A 20,078-nucleotide genomic window follows, 5' to 3' on the forward strand; every position below is an offset into this window, starting at 1 on the left:
AAGAGGGCACCCTGCAGCCCTGGGGTTGCACTGAGAGCATCAGAGGCAGCGCTGGCCTAAGCGGGAGATGCTCAGGGGATGTGAGCAGCACCGCAAGCCACCAATGGCAGTCAGGGCCAGTGGAACAGACCCCGCTCCCTCCTTTCCCACCAAGCCTGGGTACACCCGGCTGGCCCCTCCCGCGGCATCGCCATACATACAGCAGCCGGGGGCTCCAGCTATCCAAGGCAGCACGGCACGGAGGCTCCAGTCCCAAGCACTCAGAGGAGCACCCGGCTCCATCTGCCCCCATGCAGCGCTGGGCCAGCGGCCGCGGGTGCCCCGAGGGCAGCAGCCCGGGCCGGGCAGCATCGCTGGAGCGGCGGCGCTGGCTGAGGCGGCGGTAGCGGCCCGGCAAGCCGTGAGCAGCGCGGCCGTGGCTGACCTCGGCGGGCAGGCGGTGCGAGGACGCGCGCCGCAGGCAGCGGGGGCCCCGCGACAGCAGCGCAGCCTGCAGCGGCCGCAGCCGGGGCAGCATGGCCAGCCAGCTCTCCTCGGCGCACCGCTCCTGCCGGCACCGCTCGGCATCATCTTCCAGAGACTCGGACGTGTCAGCGCAGGGCATCCCTTCCCCTCCAGGGGGGATGAGGCTGGCCAGCAGGACGGAGGGACCCATCAGATGGGCATCGACGGCTCGCGCACAGCCGCCGTGCTTGGTCTGCACGGCAAAGCGCGGGCTGAGGCAGGGCGGCGTGGTGCTGGAGCGGCGGCGGCGGCTGCGGGGCTGGCCCAGGCAGGACAGGGCTGGCAGTGGGGCTCCGGAGCCGCGGCGGCGCTGGGCCAGCGAGGATGAGGGCAGCCCGGCTTGGGAACGCCGCCGGGCTTTGCCCGTGGGCACGGCCACCGCGCTGGCACGGCGCAGCCCCTTCCCACCGAAGTGCCGCCTGAAAAAGGTCTCCATCGCACCCGCACTTGGCTGTTGACACAGAGACCGGGAATTAAATAGGCTCCCATGGGAGTCCGCAGGCGGGGGGATGGATGGAGACAGAAGGCAGGAGTGGGGGACATGGCTGGGACACTGCATCCCTTGCTGTGGGATGAGATCTGCATCCCAAGGCACAGAGGCAGCCCTGGCATCACTCCTGGTGCTGGTCCACCTAGTTTTCCAATGGGAACCGCTCTGGCTAAACACCAGACCCATCAAATTTGCAGCAAATTGAAACTAAGCTCTTGTGAATCCCAGTGAAGAAAACCAAAAGAGCAGGAAAGTAAAGTAAAAGCAGGACAGGCAGACTTGGTAGGAGTTAGCTGGGCGAGATGGAGTAGCGTGGTGGAAAATCATCCCATGTGTCCTGTGCAAAACTTCCCCCTCCTGATGAAAGAGCTTTACTGGGGCTCTCGAGCTTCCCCTGCCCAGCCCTCAAAGCTTGACAGGCAGCCTGGACATTGCAGCAGCCCATGGAAAGCCCCAGGCCACAAAGTGGATGGTGCTGTAGCAGTTTCAGCACTGGCAGCTCAGCATGCAAAACTGGACTGGAAGAGGCTGAATCTGGCTCGCTCCAGTGCTTCAATTCCCACCCTCCAGCCACCACCTCTCTACAGCCACTAAACAGAGAGGATTTACTCAAAAAACACCCCACCAAGACCCACAGTTTGGTAGAAGCAAACTTCTGGCTCTTCAGTTGCTCCCAAGGCAAGGAACTGGCTCATGGCAGCCTGCAGGCACACACAAGCCACCACCACCACTCTCAACAATGGCTTCTCTACCCATCATGAGGGTACGGGCATGCTGCTCATCATCACACTAAGATTGTTATCTCTTCCACTTGCTTCTACCTTCCTCATGCTCTTATACACATTTGCTTGCAGCAATACCAGAGGACCTTCAGAATAACACCCTGACCCAAACCTCCACTGCCCTGGGGACCACACAAACAGGAAAATTTGGCAAAGCTTCCCTTTTCCTTTGGGAACTGCATGTAAGATGGGACGTGTGTTATTTTCTGGACGACCATTTGGAGCTTTCACTTAGTGATTGTAGGACAAACAACCCACTGGGCTTTTTAGATGACTTTTAGATGACTTTTTAAGATGACTTTTAGATGACTACAAAGCTGAGCTTGTATTTTTGGAAAAGGCCAGGCTTGGTTTGCTCTCCTCCAGCCTGGTAGGCAAGGAAGCCAGCTCTTTAGTTTCTACAGTCTCATTGCCAAGCCTGTACTCAGTAACATAGGCCAAGGAGGGAAGGAAGGACAGCAACGCCCTCCAGAGCAGCTAAAACCTGCTTGAACTGAACGCAAAACCGAAGTGCCACCTTGTCAGAGGGGTTTCTCCAGTCTCAGCACAGCAGCACTGCAGGTCCTTGGTCACCAGCAGGTTATCTATAACCCCATTGAAGCCCATGCAGCTTTGCAGAGGACACATTTTGCTGTTCACTCTGCTTCCAGCCTATCCCCAACACTGCAGCGCTCCATTCCTGCTCCTTCTCCCCATTACCTGCAGGGTGATGCCCAGTAAATTGCATCATCACCAAAAGGTGTTTGAAATTGTCTGAACAAATAAAATACGTTAAAAACCCAAGAGAGAACATTGCCTGGGTATGGCACACTGCAGCAGACCCTTTCTGGCCAGCTTTAGCTGCCGGGGGAGATGTACTGTCCGACTACATCCCAAATGAGCTGAACAGATGCTCCCTCCTGCCCCACATATTCCACTAGCATGAAGCTGCTTGCTGAGCTGCTGCCATGGCAGGAAGATCTCTCAACACAGCTTCCTTCCTTTTTGCACCACAGTCTTGTGAAGAAATCTGCTAGAACAGCTTGACATTTATGTTTTGAGTACTTGCTGATCAAGGCCCTTTTTATCTTCAGGGTTGTCTGCAAGTGACACATGGGCTCACACTCTGGCCACCAGTCTTTAAGGTTATTATGAGGCAACCCATCTGACAGCAGCACATGACAGCTCAGATATGATGGGTGAAGATATCCTAATCTCTCACAACTTACTTCCAATCTGAGCTCCAAAGGGTGCACTGCAGGTGCTGAGAGCTGCTGCTGGTGGAGCAGATGGACAGACTGCTGGGGGTGCCCAGGGTTGATTTGTATCAGCAGGGCTGCATGCAAAACAGCCAGGGAACCAGGTACTGGGTGGAGAGGAGCCTGAGAGGAGCTAATCCCTGGAAGCCCCTAGACTAATGCCAGCACATCTCTGGGATCCCCACTGTTTGTCACTGAGATAAGATGAAGAAGAGCCATCATCCATGGCTGCTCTTCAGATGGCATCACTCAGCTCAGTTGGGTAAGGAGGCTGGATGGAGGCAGCCTGGCATCTGGAGGGTGGCAGGGAAAGGAAGTACTGCTGCATGCACGAGGATATCAGCTCTACTTACAAGCAGCTATGCACTATCATTTCAATCTCCTGTGAATGAGGAGTAGCTCTGGTCTGCTCGTGATCTGCAATCAGAGCTCTTGGGAGGTGATTTATCTCTCACCAGACCCCTCAAGATCCTCAGTCTCCCTGCCTCACATCAATGGACAGAAGCTGCTGAAGCAGGAACATGCTCCAGACCATAGGCAGGCAGCAGTGCTGTGCTCAAGAGCTGGAGGAGGAAGGGGCTGCTGCGGGAAGCTCCCTGAGCACTCAGAGCAAGCTGCTACCTCTTACTCTGAGGGCAGAGCTAACCTCGGTGGCAGGAGGTAAATGCCCCTGGAAAGACAAGCAGGCATCGAAGAGGAAAAACTTGCATCGTGTAACTTCAGTGCGCACAGCTCATGGACTGACTGATGTGGAGACCCTGCCATCGAGACAAATAGCAGCATCCCTCCTGCAGTGTTGGGAGCTCCAAAACCAGACAGGGTGACTCCTAGGGCTAAACGTACATTGTCCCGCAGGGCCCAGGCTCTGCCCATGTCAGGAGGAGCTTCTTGACATTCAGCTCCATTATTCTGCTTTGCTTCCCTAGTCTCAAACAAACTTCCTTTACCAGACTGAATAGGCCCTATGTGCCCTTTAGACATGTAGAGGGATGCTGCCTGTGCCATATGCCTGCTCAGCCCTTCCTCTATGTTATTATTCCCTCTGCCCCTCCAGCAGCCTGATTTATTCCTGCCAGACCCCAGAAGAAGAGAGATCCCAGGTTGCTTTCAGTGCCAAATCTAGCATCCTCTCTCCTGGCACCAGGGATGGCAAGAGGATGCTAGTAGAGGACACCCCCAGCAGCACAACACGCAAGCTTGGGCCCTACGTAAGTCAACCTGAGAAACACATTCAGCTTCTCCTGACCTTTCAGCAAACCTCCCGTTAGTCGACTGGAAAGCATTTTTCCAACCACATGGCTACAGCAAGGGGAACAAGTCCAAGAGTTTCGCCTTGCTCCATGACGAGCGCTCATCCTGATGGCACCTGGCTGCGTTCCTGCATCCTGGCTTGCTGCAGGCAATGGGGAGATGCTGTGGCACTGGAGCTGGCAGCACGCAAGCAGAAGCCCGTTTCAGTTTACACACTGTCTTCTCCTGGCAAGGACGCTTGGCTTCCACAGCTCGATCTCAGGGAAAGTGCAAGTGTTATTAATAGCCACCCCTCCGTGACACAAAGATCTCCTGGGCTTCTGCTGTCTGTCTCCTCCCTGCCAGGACACCAGAGGGACCGAGGGACAAGGGCCCGGGCACCCATCCAGGGAGCTGCGCCTCATCCCCTCCTTGCTGACACACCACCACTTGCCTTCAGTGTTGGATTCCATCACAAGCTCACAGCCCCCTTCCTGCTCCTTTCAGTGCTCTGATACTCAAGCTTCTCATGTACATTGCTATACCCACACCATCCCTGCTGAAATCCTGTATCCGCTCCCCCATCCCGCTCCCAGGCATCAGTCACCGACCAATTCCTCTCCCTCAGGCTCCTCAGCCAGCCCTCTCTGATGCACCACAAGAGCAACCAGCACAGAGGAGGTGCTGAGGAAGTCCCCATGCCAGATGGGGAAGGGAGCATGCTGGGCAAGATGTGCTGCAGCCCTCAGGGCTTTGGCTGCAGTGAGGTGAGCAGTGATCAGCAAGTTTCCAAGCTGCGCAGTTTGTTTCTACCCAAAGTTTCCATTCCAGCTGTAATCTCTCCTACATTACACAAATAGAAGAGACTCAGGAGCTCCCCTGTGCTGGGTCCAGCATGAACAAGGACATGCAGCTCCCCCCAGCATAAAGGTAGAGAGGCCGTGACCAAACCACCTTTCAAAGCATCGCAAGGGGTGATCTACAGACTGTGCTCACCCTCTATTTTAGGATTCATTCATTTGATCTATTGCAACAAGTGCCACCTCCTACACGTGCCACAGCACCTCATTCCCAAGCTCCCAAGCTGCAAGAGCATGCCATTCCCAGGGCAAACCGTGGCCAAGGGCATCCTCAGTTGTGCTGTCACCCTCATACCGCAGAGCAGACTTCTGCTGCAACTTTAAGGCTGCAGAAGGCAGTTTCTGGTCCTTGCAGGGCACTCAGAGGGAAACAGATCCTCACCTATCTCAGTGAGCCCTGGGGTTGAACCAGAGCACTTCAGACTTCCCTCCTAGTGAGAAAGCAAGGCAAAGGCTTCAAAACTGCCTGGTGGGCACACACAAGCAGCTATAGAGGACGTCCTCTCAGCCCTGTGGCTTCCGCACATACAGCCCCAGCATCCCCCTCTGCAGAGAGCTGTGTAGAGGCCCCTGACAGGGCCACTGGGCATGGACAATGAGAGCAAAGTACCCCTGGCAACATCAAAGGGCTCTGCTAACTTGCTCAGAAGCCTGTCAGTGTGACTGGGCACTTTGGTTGACCAACCTGGAGGTTCCCGGACTGCATTGCCTCCCAAGGGACCTCCAGGTACATCAGTCTGGACTCTATCCGTATCTTGCACAGGGCAGAAGAGCACAACTCGCAACCTCCTGCTCCCACACATACACACCTCTGTTCCATGGCATGGCGATGCAAATACCCTGACACATCCCAGGCAGGAAACGGTAATGGAATACCCACACAAGATAGCCAGAAGCAAAACTCACCCCTGGGGTTTATTTCAGGGCACAGGAATATCAGGGCACACCCCAGCTGGCAGCGACAGCTCAGCATCACCACTTCAGCATCACTTGGGACTGCTGGTACCCAGGGCAAGTCACCACACAGCCCACACCAGGGATGGGACACAGCCACTAACTTTAACCACACACCATTTTCTGGGCAGTCTGGGAGCTGGGGATGCCACATAGAGGTGATGCAGCCCCTAAGCTGCCTTCTTTGAATGAGCAAAGCATGGGGATGGATGCAGCAGCAGGAACCAGCTGCCTTGCAACACCACAGCTTTGCAGCTTCCCATGGGAAGCTTCTCCAAAGGGAAAAGACAGATGGACAGAACTGCCCAAGGCCACACAGCGACCTGAGCATGGTCCCTACTTGCCTGGCCCTGCCTCAACCAAGACAAAGGATCAACCATTCCACACTCATGCCTGGCCCTTCACAAGAAAACGCTCTCAAGCTGGGTTTATGAGAAGAGCAGGGGCTGGGAGCAGAAGGGCCTGAGACTTTTCCTACAGTTCCTAGCATAACTCTGACATCCTGCTGGTGGCAGCTCCATCCTACTTCTCCCCAGGGTCTGTAGGCTGCCCTGATGCTGCCTCCCCATCATTGCCTTCACAGGACAGACCTGAGATGAGCTTTAAGGCACATCTGCCAGACTAGCTCAGACCCTCCACTTACACTTCATAAAGTCAAGAGTTTCCCAGCCCTAAGGCTCAGAGTAATGTTCCCATTACAGCAATGTGATTTCCTTCCCAAAATCCGTGGAAGACAGTGTTTTGTCTTAATTTAAACAGAAGTCATCTCCTTGGAGGCGCCTGGGCTGACTCGGGGCGTTCATATCCCTTGACAACTTTCCACCATCATAACATTATGAAGTTTACTTGCCACTACACTAAATAATCTGCCTCCTGGTTATCAAGAAACCCGACAGCACTGACTTAAACAATCTTTTGCTGTGTTTGGCAGGGGAGCCAAACAGCAAGACTGATGGCCCCGGGCAGTGAGTTAATTGGGGATGAAACGCAGAGGGTGAGCCACCACCATCAGTGCTGGGGCAGAGGCAGAGCAGGGGTCGGGGGAGAGGCCAGCCATGCAGTTTCTATTTCAGTCCTATCAGCACCAGCAGTGCAGGCTGGGAGGGACTTTGAGTGTTTCTTCTCTTTCTGAGCTCCCTTTATAAAGCAACACGCACAAAGCAAAGCGGTGGGAGGCTTGGCAGGGTGCCCCAGTAGTTTGGGGACCCAGGCTGTGCTTTCTTTAGCTGATTCCCACTGTTCTCCCCAGGGCTGGTCCCCTCCTTCAGTACACACAGCTCTGTGCCTCCTGGAGATGCAAGGGACGTGCTATTTAAAGGGAGGCCAGTCCCACAGCCCAGCTGTGTGATCCAAACTCCCCAAGCAGCCCCAGCACACAGGGACAACATCCTGGTGCACGGATGACATCCAGGCACAGTGCTGCCCCAGGCAGGGCAACCCACAGCATCTGCCCAGGGCAGCAGCCCCGGGGGGAGGTGATGAACCTGGTGTAAAGATAAAGCTCCAGCGTGGCAGATGCAGAGCACAGGCAGCAATTCCCAGGGCTAGGAAGTCTTGGCACCTCCCAAAGCAAAGCCAAGAGTCTCAGGTGCTCAGTAACAGGCACTGATAATGGAAAGATGGGAGCTGTGTGCCTCCCTCCAGCATGTGCCTCCCTCCAGGCCACTGCAGGGATTGGGAAGGGCATCCCACTGCAGAAGCAGGGAACCTCAGCTGGCACCAGCACCAGGGGAGATGCCAGGAGCCCCCAGGTCTGTCCTGCTGCCCTAAACTATCCCAGTGCAAAGCCGACAGGGCCTGGAAGTCACAGCGAGACACAGGCTGGCTCCCCATGCCCCTGTCCTCTGTCACCTGCACGTTTTCTGATGCCACCCCCATGGGGGTCCAGTGCTGTCACAAGCATCTGGAAATGCCCCTCTGGCAGGGAAACCGCAGGGAAGCCAAGGCCAAGCACCACTGAGTGTGAGGGCCACAAAGCCCCTCCCTCACCCCTGGGGATAGCTCAGAGCCCCGTGCGCACACTCCAGCCCCGGCAGCGAACCCCAAACCCCGCTCAGCAGGAACAAGGTTGAGCGCCTTGAGGCTGACCCTGGGCTCTGCTTCCCCCTGCCTTTCCCCACCGAGATGGGACCTGCTCAGACCGTTCCCACAAACTAAGGGCTGGCTTCCCCCCCCCCCCCCCCCCCCCCAAACCCGGCACAGGCAGAAGCAGCAAACACACAGGACGAGGAGGAAGAGGAGAGAAGGGGAGAGCGTGGGGCAAAGCCCCGTGACCTGGTCCGGACGGGCGCGGGGTCCCTGCAGGTGCGAGCGGTGGCGATGGCCGCGGAGCGCCGGGCCAGCCCTCCCCAGCCAAGTCCTAGTTTGGGAGAGCGAGCGCTCGGCTTCTCCCTCCGCCTCCTGCCCGCTGCCCGCCCCGACAGCGCTCTGTAACCAACCCACAGCGCTTCCGCTCCCAACAGCCCGAGCCCGCCGGGCCCCCGGCCGGAGCGCACGCATCGGAGGGGACACAGCAAGAGAGGGGTCCCCCCAGCACACAGCCGCTCTCCGAGCATGCAGGGATGCCGCTGTGCTTCTCTCGGAGCAGCAAGAGATGAGGGGAGGAACACGCCGAGGAGGGGATTCTCTCCTGCTTCCTTGGGACGTCGATAAAGGGGTTTGTGTGGAAAAGCCAAGCTACCTGCCATGGAGAGCCTGTGTCCATGCACAGGAGGTCATTTACTCCTGTGCCTGGTCCGGGCCAGCTCCACAGACATCTCAGGAGCTGTTTACCTCCCCTTGTTGCTGCATGAGAGCCCCTCGTGGGATTTCTCAGAGCCAAGCTGGGGAGTTCCCTGTCATGCTCCACAGCTATCTGTGTCCCCCAGGCATCACCAGGGACCTGCTCCTGGCCAAACACAGCCCAAGCTCCCCTTTGGGGCCACAAAACCGACGTCCACTTTGGCCTTTGCAGAGAGTGGAGGGGCGGTCACACTGAAGGCCAGCTCACTCCAGGGTGCCTGCATGGCCTGAGTCACCAGCGGTTGTTATTTTGGTCATCGACCCAGCAATGGGAGCCATAGCCAAGCACATGGCTGCAGTGAGTCAGTGCAGGCAGCCGCAGCCGAGACCTCGTCCTTTCACACCCTGCCTCCTCCTGCCTGCCCCTTCCCCTTGCCTGCATGTCATGGTTAAAGTCAGACAGGGAGCAATTCTCCTCTCTGTGTAGGAGCATGTGTGGACCATGTTCAGTGCTCCCTGGGGTACGGGGATAGACCGCAGTAAAATGACAACAAAGCATCAGGGAGGTGTCTGTCAGCACAGTGAAAGCAAAGGCAGCCAAGCTGCCTTTCTCGATGGGTATCTGAAAGTGGTTCACAGGAAACCATTAACCAGAAGCCCAAAGGCTGAGCTACCACTGCCACCACCACCTCTGTCACGACAGGAGCGAGTGGCCTTTGCAAAGCAGCAGGAGCTGAGATGGGTGAGGACACATGAGCAAACCTCTCCACAGCCCAAGGTGCTGCACTGGGTTCAGCTCCTTTCTCACAGCACCAGAGGGGAAGAGGTGGAGATATCTGCTCAGGGCAGGCAGGAGATGTTCACCCCTGCTCAGCCCTCCCTCAGACCCAGCAGCTGCTGAAGGATGGAGTGCTCTGCCCCCTGTGTGTCCTTCGGATTTCCCTTCCCAGTGCCAGGAAAGGGCCAGCTGCCACTAGGAGCTGAGCAGGTCCTGGTGTTCTCACCAGGGCAGCCATGGTGCAGGCCATAGCCACAGGAGGAGGAGAGGCCACAGAAGGGCCCCTAGGAACAGTCCCCAATCCATCGCTGTTAAGACCCACTTAGTGGGATGAGCAGGATGTTCAATCAAAGAGGAAATTAAAATCATGTTATAACTAGCTGCCAATTCAGAGCAAAGAAACCTCATAAGGGATATGTGTGGCTCCTCCCCAGCCCCATCTCCTGCCAAGGGAGCTTATCATGGAATCACAGAAAGGTTTGGATTGGAAGCTTAAAGCTCATCCAGTTCTAACCCCCTGCCATGGGCAGGGACATCTTTCACCAGAGCAGGGTGCTCAAAGCCCCATCTGCCTTGGCCCACCTCCCTCCTGGGCCAGCAGGACCCAGACCTGCAAGTGGGAACAGCCCAGAGGGATGTCCAGGGTGGATTCCAGCTGTCCCCAAAACCTCTTCCAGGTCAAGCAGAGCAGCAAGAGACCAGGTCACTGGTTCTCCAAGTCCCTTTTCCTGGAGGCAGCAGGAGTGGGAAGCCCGAGAGCGCTCTCCTCAAGCCAAGCCAGGCAAACTTTCCTGCTGCTGTTCTCCTTCCCTCTGTGACTAAGCCCTCACCCATGCAAACATGCACACAGGCAGAGGGGTAGCCAGGGAGACCTTGGTGTCCCTGTGCTGCTGTCACAGGTTTGAGTCTGCTGCGTTCAAGCAGAAACCTCTGCCCCAAGCTGAGAGGCTCCCCAGCCCCATGCAGCCCTGGGCAAGGCTTTCCAAGCGAGGAGAAGACTCTGGTCCCACGCACCTGAAACCACAGCACCAGGGGCAGCCCCTGCAGGTGTCTGCAAGGAGGGCACTGCTCAGCATCCCTGAGACACCCGGTCCCCAGTGATCTTCCCACACACACACACACAGCATGAGGCTAAAACAGGAAAGACACCTCCTCTTTCTGCGCCCCAGGCCTTTATCATGACCCTGTGACGAAGCAAAGCACATGCCGACTTGCCACGAGAAAGGCATTTGTTGGTTTAACTGTGACCCTGCTACTGATACCAAGCCTAATCTTTGGTTTCACTTTTCTACCTCATGGCAGTGAGCTACCAAGTCTTCTTCTCGCCCAGCTCAAGTCAAAATCAAAGTAACTCCTTTTAGCAACGTTAAATCTGCCACTTCTTGGGTTTGCTAAATGTCAGCCTGTCCCTGTGCAACAAATGGAAGGGCAGGAAGAGAAGTTGTTTTTTTTGTCCTCCACCCTTTTTGTTCTAAATGCCTTCAGCATATCTGCCCTCACATGCTTCCTTTTCTTCTCTCATTCTAACAGTCCCACATCTGCCAGCTTCGCAGCCACACTGACAGGCTCCTTTCTCCATCATCCTTTGGAGAGGAGATCCCAGGGGAAGAGGGCAGACCGCTTTCTCCCTTCCCAGAACAGGCTAACACTTCACTGCAGACTGGTAGTGCAGAGTGCCCTCACTCTGCTCCCACTTCACACAGTCGGAGATCACTGGAGCACCCAGTGCAGAGGTTGGGTGGGTGCCATTGTGTGGGTCTGGGTGCTACCAGGACACACAAGCCAGCAGTGAACTGGCCACCAGCTGCTTCACCGTGGCAGCACAAAAAAGCTCCATGAGGATGCTTTGCAAAGCCCTCCCTTGCAGAAGAAAGGAAAGCAAAACCAGTAGCGAGGAGATAAGGCCAGCATGCCACAACACTCAGGGGAAGCAAGCCCCAGGGCATGGGCTGGGGCTGCACAACAAGAGCACCCAAGAGCTCAACAGAGCACCCAGGAGCTCCGCAGAGCAACCGTGCCCTCTGGTGTTCAACACACGGCGCTTTGGGCCTCTCTGAAACCCATGTGCCTCCCTGTGCAGAGCACTAACAGAGCACACCACTTCCCACCAACACCTCCAACCACGGGCCTCCCAGGCACACTGGGACATAGACCTGTGTCTACAAGGCTGGGCAAGCTGGAGACCGAGTGGGGAACCTGAAAAGCCCAGGATGCTGTGCAGATGGGTTGATACCAGAGACACCGCTCAGCAGAAGGCAGGAAGCAGCAGTCCTCAGTGAGGCTTTGCCACTGTGGCACTCTGTATGGCACACAAGTGCAGCCAAATCCTGACCAGGCGGATGTGCTGCTCCACAAAGATCATGGTGCAGGGGAGCCTGGGAACAGAGCCTGGGACTCAACCCTGTGTCCACATCTCCTCGGGAGCACTCATGAGCCCCCATCACCATGAGAGCCTAGGTATTGGCTTCCACACAGCAATTACATCCTAGCAATGTATGATTACCTCCTAAGCCTTATTTTTCCACCCAAGCCCTGCTTTCCCACCATGTCTGTCAACCCCAGCCCTACTGAACTTCAGGCTGCTTCAGCCGTTTGGCTAAACCACCCTCCCAGCGCTGTCATCTTAGGTCTTCAAAGCACTCAGCATGCACAGGGTGTAGGTGCTACGGCCCTCATGCCCACACCGGTTAGCACACAGAGGAGGAAGACCTCGAGTGACCGTCACCCCAAACACCAGCGCAACGGGGGCACCGTGTTAGCCGATGAAAGTCCAGCAGCGAGCTGCCCTCTAGAGCAAGTTAGTGACGCAGGCAGCAGGCAGGCAGCCTGGCTTCTGGTGGCCTGGTTAGTACAGACACAAGAGGGTGACGTGGGGTGAGACGTGGGAGGGAGGAAGGGGAGCTCTTGAGCAGAAACGCTTCGGCAGCTGCTGGGACTGCACAGCCTGTGCAAGCCAAGGAAAATACCACGTACTTATACACCGCCGGACGGTGCTTTATCCTCCTGGATCCCCATCGGCTGGGCTGGCTGCCCGGGAGACAGGAGAACACACCTTTGTGGGGCAGGTGGAGTCTAGGGACACAAAGAAAGTGGTCAGCAAGCCCTCCCCATAAACACGTCTGGCTGCCCAGCACACAGCACAGTTCTCCCCATCCATGGCTTTGCTGCCCCGGTGCCATCCCTCCACCCCACACCCAAAGGCCCTGGTGTCTGCAGACCCCAGTGTGTCCAATGGCACATGCACCACCATCCCTGCTGTCAGACATGGAGGTCCGTGCAGGCAACACGCCTATGGAGCTGGGGTCAGCAAGGCTGTTTCTTCCTTTGGAGCCAGGCAGTGAACATCAAGCAACACACTTCTGGGATACGAACCTGGCCCAGTCCATAATCAACTCCAGCCAGACCCATCCGGCTACAAGAACCTAAGGGTGCCCAGGCCCTGCACCTCCATGGGGTGCATGACTCAGGGACCAGGGCCAGGCTGGCACAGGGGGAGCTCTGCTTCCCTCCCTCCTGCTGCCTCCTGGCAGCCTCACCTCGACCGCTGGGTCCAGGCATGGATTTGAATTTCAAGTAACTCATGCAGGCACTGGCCAAGCCTTGCACGGAGGAGCACTGTTCGGTCAGGGCAGGGCAGTTCCACTGCTCCCAACCCTCCAGCCTCTGCGTGTGGGCACTGAGACCCGGGCACCCAACACACCGCCAGCCAGGGGCTGGGAGGCAAAGGTCTTGGTACCCCAGCACAAAGGGGGAGCACCTTTCTTGGGACCTCTGACACACCCCCCTGTCACATATACTTCCTCTGTCATTGAAACAAGAAAACTGGGTAAGTAATGCTGTTGTTTGAGCCCAGGAGGAGGGTCCTCACCAGCAGCCTCTGCTGGAGCATCTCCCAGCCCTGTGCAACCCATAGCCCAGCCAGTAGCTGTGCTAGGGAGTGAGATATCTCTGACTGTGCCCTTGGCAGCAATCATAGTACAGGAGCCCCACTGCCTCTTAATCCTGCCATCTGCCAGCCTCTGATGGTTGCAAAATCCCTGCAGAAAACATCCCCCCCATCACATTTCAGCAGCAGCAGCTGCTGGGTGCCTGCCACCAGAGTGCCAAGCGCCACGTCCCATGCGTGGTGACCTCAGGCTTGGGCACTAAGAGGCTTAACGCTGGATTCGAGAGGCTCCTGGCTGGGGCTGGGCAGCAAGGCAGGACGAGATACAGATGATCTGATCCAGAGGGAACTTTCACACAGAGGGGCTGGCACGTGGCCGACCACATCCCCCTGCTCCCATTCCAGGCTACAGGAGGCCAGGATCACAGGAGGAGGCTCCAAGCTGTCTTAGGTACTTGTGCCCTGTCACTCTCCATCCTCATCCCACCAGAGAGGAGGTGGAACACCCCAGCCCTGCAGAGCAGGCAGGAAGGAGTTCCCCTGCTCTCTGGCTCCGCATCCACACCTGTGCTCAGTGTAAGCAAGGCACAGGCTGTTCTGGCACCCATGTTTCCTGTGGGAGCTGAGCTGCACCAAAACAAGGGGAAACCCTCTGTAAGGAGCTCTTGGTTAGCGGCACTGACTTCCTGGGACAGCCAGTGGGACATGTGACTGTCTGCAAAGACACAGCATATGTCAGAGCCAAGGCTGCTCCATGTCCCTACATGTAGGACGGGACACAGCCAGACGGTGGGATGCCAGACCTCCGTCTGCCCCCAGAGCAGGGCTCTCCCCCACCACTGCTACCACATCTTGGGCAGCATCCCTGAATCCCCCAAAGACACATCCCCAGTTCCCACTGGTCCCTGAGAAGCTTGGCAGGGCTTCTCCGAGATGCAGGATGCTTAAACCACTGGGAAAGGCTGAAAGCCGTGATGGGCAAAGCTCAGAAAGGCTGTTCCCAGGTGTGGGAGCAACGGCCACAGGTAGAAACTGGAACTGGCAACCTAGCCCAGGCTGCACAACCTGCCCAGCAGGCAGGGCTGGGGCAGGAGGCACATTAACTCCTACTGTCTGGGCCGGCAGGGACTGGGAAGATGTCCTCTCAGTCAGTCCCTGGTGTGATGAGGAGGAGTTTCCCGTGGGAGCAGAGCTTACAGTTAACTACAAAGTGAGGCCATCAACCCCTAAGCAGCAGAACAGCACTGGGTCAAACACATGCATGCAGTACAATAGGACTCCAACCCCGCTGGGCACTGGCCTGGCCAGCGAAGCCTCATCACTTGTCAGAGCTTTGCCCTCCACCTGACATCCTGATGAGAATAAAGCCTCCAAGTTCCCAAAGAGAGACTGCAGCTGCTGCTGAGCCTGCGAGTTGCAACAGAAACACAGGGTATTTATTACGTCTGTAATACTGGAGAGCTGGCCTGGGGAAAGCTGCTGGACTCGGGATCACAGAGCCACTTATTCCCTCAGAACCTGGTGCCAGCTCAAGAACCAGCAGGACAGGTTTGCTCTATTTCCACACCTTGTCTGTGTCCCCGAGTCAGCCCTGCACCCGAGTCCCTACCTCCAAAAGTCTTCAGCAGAAGCCATTCACCTCCTGCCAGTCCCCACCTCTTCCAAAAGGGATGTGTTGTGAGCCCAAGGGTCAAGGAGCCCCAGCCTGCAGCCCTCGCTCTGCTCCTGAGCTCAGCATCTCAAAGTCAGCACTCACGTACAACAGCCAGCAAGCAAGTGAACATGTGCTGAGAGCTAACTCGAGCTTTAGCTCACAGTCACCTGGGAAAAAGAAACCAGAGCTCCACCAAGAGTGGAGCTGGAAGGTGCATTGAGAGGCTTTGCCAAGTCTCTGGGGAGACCTGGGCACAGCTCTGCAATGGGTGAAGGAAACCCTACACTGCATCCCCACCATGGGCCAGAGCTCGGGTTGCCTTCCATGAGAGCATCCCCACCATTGTAGAGTGCTGGCCTCACCCTGAGAGCATCTGTGTTAGCCCACAGGAGTATCCATGTACCCAAATTCCACCCTTGCACCACGCATGGCTGTTCCTCTCCCCTCTCAGTGCTGTCTTCTCACAAAGACCAGTGCCCACAGTGCCCCCCCACCCTGCACTGCCTTTCTCCCCATCACTTTTGGTTGACGAAGGGAAGAGGCTCATCATCCTCCCTCCTCCCAGCCCCTTGAGGAGATTGCAGGGTTTCCTGGAAGGGAGGCTTCAGCTCCTACACAGATTAAAGGTTCTGACACCTTCTCCAACGTGTGGCAGCCCCTGATCTGATCTGATCTCAGGAGGGCCATGGGGCTATCAGCAGGCACCTGGGGCTGGAGAGAAGAGGCAGGAGGCAAGAAGGGACCACACCAGGGAGCAGCTGACACCTTCCACTCTGATCCTTCCCTGCTCCATCCCAACTGGCGGCTGCCCCGGTGCTTTCCTTTTCCCCTTGATGAGATCAGAAGTCCCCAAGCTCCTCAAGGGAGGTAAAGCCCAGAGCGGAGAGCACAGAGCAAACACAGCAGCAGCGGGAACAGCTCTGCCAGCACATCCAACCTGCACCGCAAAACAAGCCCAGGGACAACTGGGGACTCCCACCAGCATCGCTGGCTTCAGCCCAACTGATGCCACGCATTGCCAGGAAGCAGGATGGGGAGCAGAGGCTGGAGTTATTCAGAGCTAGAGGAAATCTGCATGCACGGAGGAGGATTGCTCAACAGCGAGCTGGCAGCAAGGTACCTTGTGAAAAAGCCTGTCCTGAGGTAAGCGCTGCTCTGTGCCTGCCAACATCAGATCACAAGCTTCATGCTCCTCGCCAGAACCTGGTCTTCCCCTGGGCTGCCTGGGGCTTACCCCACCTCTACTGCACCCACACTAGGGGCAAGCAGCCGAGAGCCCTGTGCTGGGGCAGGCAGGGGATGGAGAGGGCCGTGCTGCCATCCCAGCATCACCTCTCCCCCAGCTTTCACACGGGTGTGAGCATCAAGCTGCGAGAAGGATGGTGACAAGCAACGTGGCAGAGAGACGTAGGCGGGCGCGCGGCTCCGCTTCCCGAGCGCCGTTTACCCACACGCCGTGCCACCCACGGCGCTTCCCTGGGGCCGTGCAGGCACCCCCCGGCTCACGTGCAGCCTCCAGCACCGCGCCTGACACGGGACCACAGCCAGAAACTCAGTCACAGGCGCTCTGAAGGGTGCTTCCATCGTGCTCCCTGCTGCTGCTGCTGCACCTGGCCATCGCACACCTCCTCTAAAGGGGATGTGCTGAAGACCTTAAAGCCCCCAGGGAAAACCCATTGCAGCATCCCCCCCCCTCCCCGCCAGCACAGGGGAAAGGGAATTTGTTCTCAGCATTCACACTCCCTCCCCAGTTTCCCCCTGGAAAGGGTGAAACGTGTTGTGAGAAACGGGGCACCTAGGAAGGAAATTTAATCCTAACCACCCATTATCTGATCAACCCCAATCTCTTTATCAGCCCAATTAAAAGAATTACCCATCCGTGGCCTGGATGCACGTATTGTGTGCACTTGTCTCTGGCAGCTCTGGAGCCAATTACTCCACCCTCCTGTAAGGCAATTACAAGGTACAGGAATAAGCCCGCTTGCAAAACACAAGGGACCAACCTACCACTACCACCCGAGGCTGGAGCTCAAGGGCTCTTTGCTTCAAATGCCCTAGGGGCCCACGTGCTCTGGGGACGAGAGGCTCTTTGCTGTGTTATAGACCTGTCCCTTGCCTGGCTGTGCCTCCTCGTGTCACAGCAGGCAGAGCCCAGCAGCACGTGTCCACCTTATGAACCTCTCTCCTGGAAGCTGGGCTCTCCAGAGACTCAACACTGCGAGTGAGCAAGCTCCTGCCCATTGCCCAAGTTTCCTCTAGACCCGCTTCCCAGCCAGGCCCAGGATGGAAGGGAATGCACATTCCCTCACCAGTGGCTGTTGGAAAGCATTTGGGATGTAGGGGCTGTACTTCTCACCAAAAGAAAGCACAGCGAAGCCTTCCCCCGCAGCTCCCTCGCAGGAGGTGGTACTTCACACCATCCCCTGCTCCAAACCTCAGGTGGGCAGGAATTCAGTGGTGTGCTGCCAATTATCCTGCCTGGCTTCCCATCAAGCTCACTTCCCATAGGCATGTGTGGGAGCCCCTTCCTTCACAGAGGCCTGTGAGAATCTCTTCTCACTCTGATGCTGCGGGTGCCATATTTGTCATCCTGAGATGGAGGAAAGAAGGGCAAGAGCAGCATCCACAACCCGATGGGCACTTCCAGCCATCATGGCAGGCGCGTTCACCCCTTCCAGCTCCGCCACCTCCTGCTTGGCCAACTTTGCCTCACCCCCATATGTCCACACTGTAGAAGGTTGTTCACACATGGAGAACTTCCCCTCGGTGTAGGGTCTGACAAACACTGCAGTCACAGCAGCCTGAACCCCTGGGAGCCAGAGAAAGAATCAGAGCAGCACTGGGGACAGGGCAGAGCCTGCAAGGAGCTCCACGCAGCCACTGCCACCAGCTCTGAAACCAGAGCAGAGCACTGCTCTATGGTGAACTGACCTTATAAGCACTTTGCTCCTGGCTCTGGCTTGGCTGTGGAGGTTGAAGTTGGTGCCTTTCCTCACCCAGGAGCACTGCATCCTGCCTCAGGTCCCCCCACCCACCACCACCCCCTCCACACACCAACAATGCTGATGAGCGCTATAAAGATCAGCACAGAGCCACCAAGATACTTGTTATCAGATACAAGGCCAGGCTGAGATAATGGTGGTGGTTTGGTCTGCGGAAGGGAAGGTTAAGGGGAAATGTTAATGTGCTCGGCAACCTGATGGGGATGTACAGAGAGAAGCGATCCAGACACTGCCCAGAGGTGCACAGTGACTACAGCACAGGCCACAACAAAGGAAACACTGAATAGGCATTGGAAGGAGGGGGGAATTCCCGGGAAGCTGAAGCACAGGACCAGGTGTCCGCGGAGCCCGATCTGTCTCGCTCTTGGTGACACTCAAAGCACAACATGAGCAGCTTGATCGAATCTAGCCCTGCCCTGGAGTGGACCAGGCGACCTCACAAGTCCCTTCAGACCTCAGTTGTCCAATGCGTTCACACAGATCCGGATGCCAGGGGCACCCCTTTGCTTCCGAGAATCCCCGAAATCCCTTGAGGCCAACAGCCAGGCTGCGGGAAGTGCAAGGAGTGGGGCTGACTGCGGGGAGGAAGTGAAGCAGCGATCGCAAGAGCTGGAATCGGGGATCCCGGCAGCTGGAACCAGCTGCGGGGTGTGCGGGGATAGAGACGCGGTTCTAAGCGAGTGGAAACGAATCCTCCAGAGCAGCGGCTCCAACTTATCCACGGAGGAGCGCGCTCACGGCGAGGGCGATGCTTCCCAACTCGGATAAAGGAGGACAACACAACCTCCCCCCCGCTCCGTCCCTGCACCACGTCCCGCGTCCCTCGGCGGCTGTGCTCAGCCGGGGGCCCGTCTCGGCTGCCTGCTGACAGCTGCCCGCCGGCGGGGCTGCCCCTCGGCTCCGCAGCCCCCGCTCAGGATGCTCCGGCCGCCCGTGGCCACCCCTTGCCCCGGGGCCTGACCTTCCTCCGCCGGCGGCGCTGCCCGCCCCGCCCGGTGCTCACCTGCGCCCGAAGAGCTTGAGGCCGGTGAAGCGCTTGTTGCTGTGCCGGCGGCCCAGCGGCGGCGGGCCCCGCTCGGGCTCAGCGCCGCCCGACGCCCCGGAGGTGGAGGCGGTGGGAGAGGCGGCGGCGGCGGCAGAGGAGGGCGAACCGGCGGGCGGCGGGACCCCCGCCGCCTCCATGGCCGCGCTCGGGGCTCGGCGCCGCCGCTCGGGCCGCGCCAGGGGAGGGGACAGGGGCGGCGCGGCCGCGGCTCCCGCCCGCCGGGGCCGCAGGAAGTGGCCGCGCACCGCGGCCGCCAGCGCCCCCTTGCGGGCAGCGGGAGCGGGGCCGGGGGCGCTTCGCGACGCCTGGGCCGGCCCCGGCCCCGGGGCTGCCGGGTCAGGAAGTGCCGCGTCCGCCCCGCGCTCGGGAAGGGGCCCGGCGGCAGACGCGGAGCCTCCCCCCGCTTCCTCCTGCTCCTCCGCCTCCCATTGTTCACCCCCGGACGGGGGGACGGAGCCAGCAGCCCCGCCGCCGCCACCACCGCCCTCTCCGGGGACCGGCAGCCTCCGCTGGCCTTGCAGCTGAGGCGGACACTGCGGCCCCCTGCCCGGCCAGCGGCCTGCGTGCGCCCTCATCGCTGTCTCCCAAGCGCCGTGCGGCTCAGAGGGCCGGGGACCGCTCCGCACGGCGGTGCCGGGGCTGCTGTCAGCTCGGGAGCGCTCTCCCCGCCGGGCAGGAGCGATGGGCAGCCCTCTTGTGCATGGAAAACAGGCTGGGCGTGATGGCCCCCTTCCCGTGCTCCCCAGGAGTACCGAGCCCCGCTGGAAGCACAGCGCAGCCCCCTTCAGGGCAGGTCCTCCTGGAGCACCAGCCCTCCCCAGCAGGACTGGTGGGGACGGGGATTTGCCTGCAGGAGGAACCTGACAGCTCAGGCTGACCCCATGCTCTTGCAGGCTCGGGACTGAGAGAGCCCTGGGACATCCCCACTGGGGAC

The 20,078-nt window shown here is 58.2% G+C and overlaps 1 protein-coding gene across 2 annotated transcripts in view; it reads right to left on the minus strand.

The window, feature by feature from the left end:
• Positions 1-19,309, minus strand: part of DGKZ (diacylglycerol kinase zeta) — a 41,186-nt gene extending 21,877 nt beyond the window's left edge. Inside the window, exon 1 of one of the 2 annotated variants that reach the window (XM_061462254.1) lies at positions 19,103-19,309. In XM_061462254.1, coding sequence (XP_061318238.1) covers positions 19,103-19,281 — 179 coding nt within the window. In that variant the 5' untranslated portion in view covers positions 19,282-19,309. Of the gene's footprint in view, positions 1-200; positions 956-19,102 lie in introns of those variants that run through there. The other variant, XM_061462253.1, reaches the window with a different exon arrangement.
• Positions 19,310-20,078: the final 769 nt, after the last annotated feature.

The sequence above is a fragment of the Pezoporus flaviventris genome, unplaced genomic scaffold (genome assembly GCF_033815535.1).
Source record: "Pezoporus flaviventris isolate CSIRO_AGI_PZ_B2104156 unplaced genomic scaffold, CSIRO_AGI_Pfla_v1 ptg000035l, whole genome shotgun sequence".
NCBI lineage: Eukaryota > Metazoa > Chordata > Aves > Psittaciformes > Psittacidae > Pezoporus > Pezoporus flaviventris.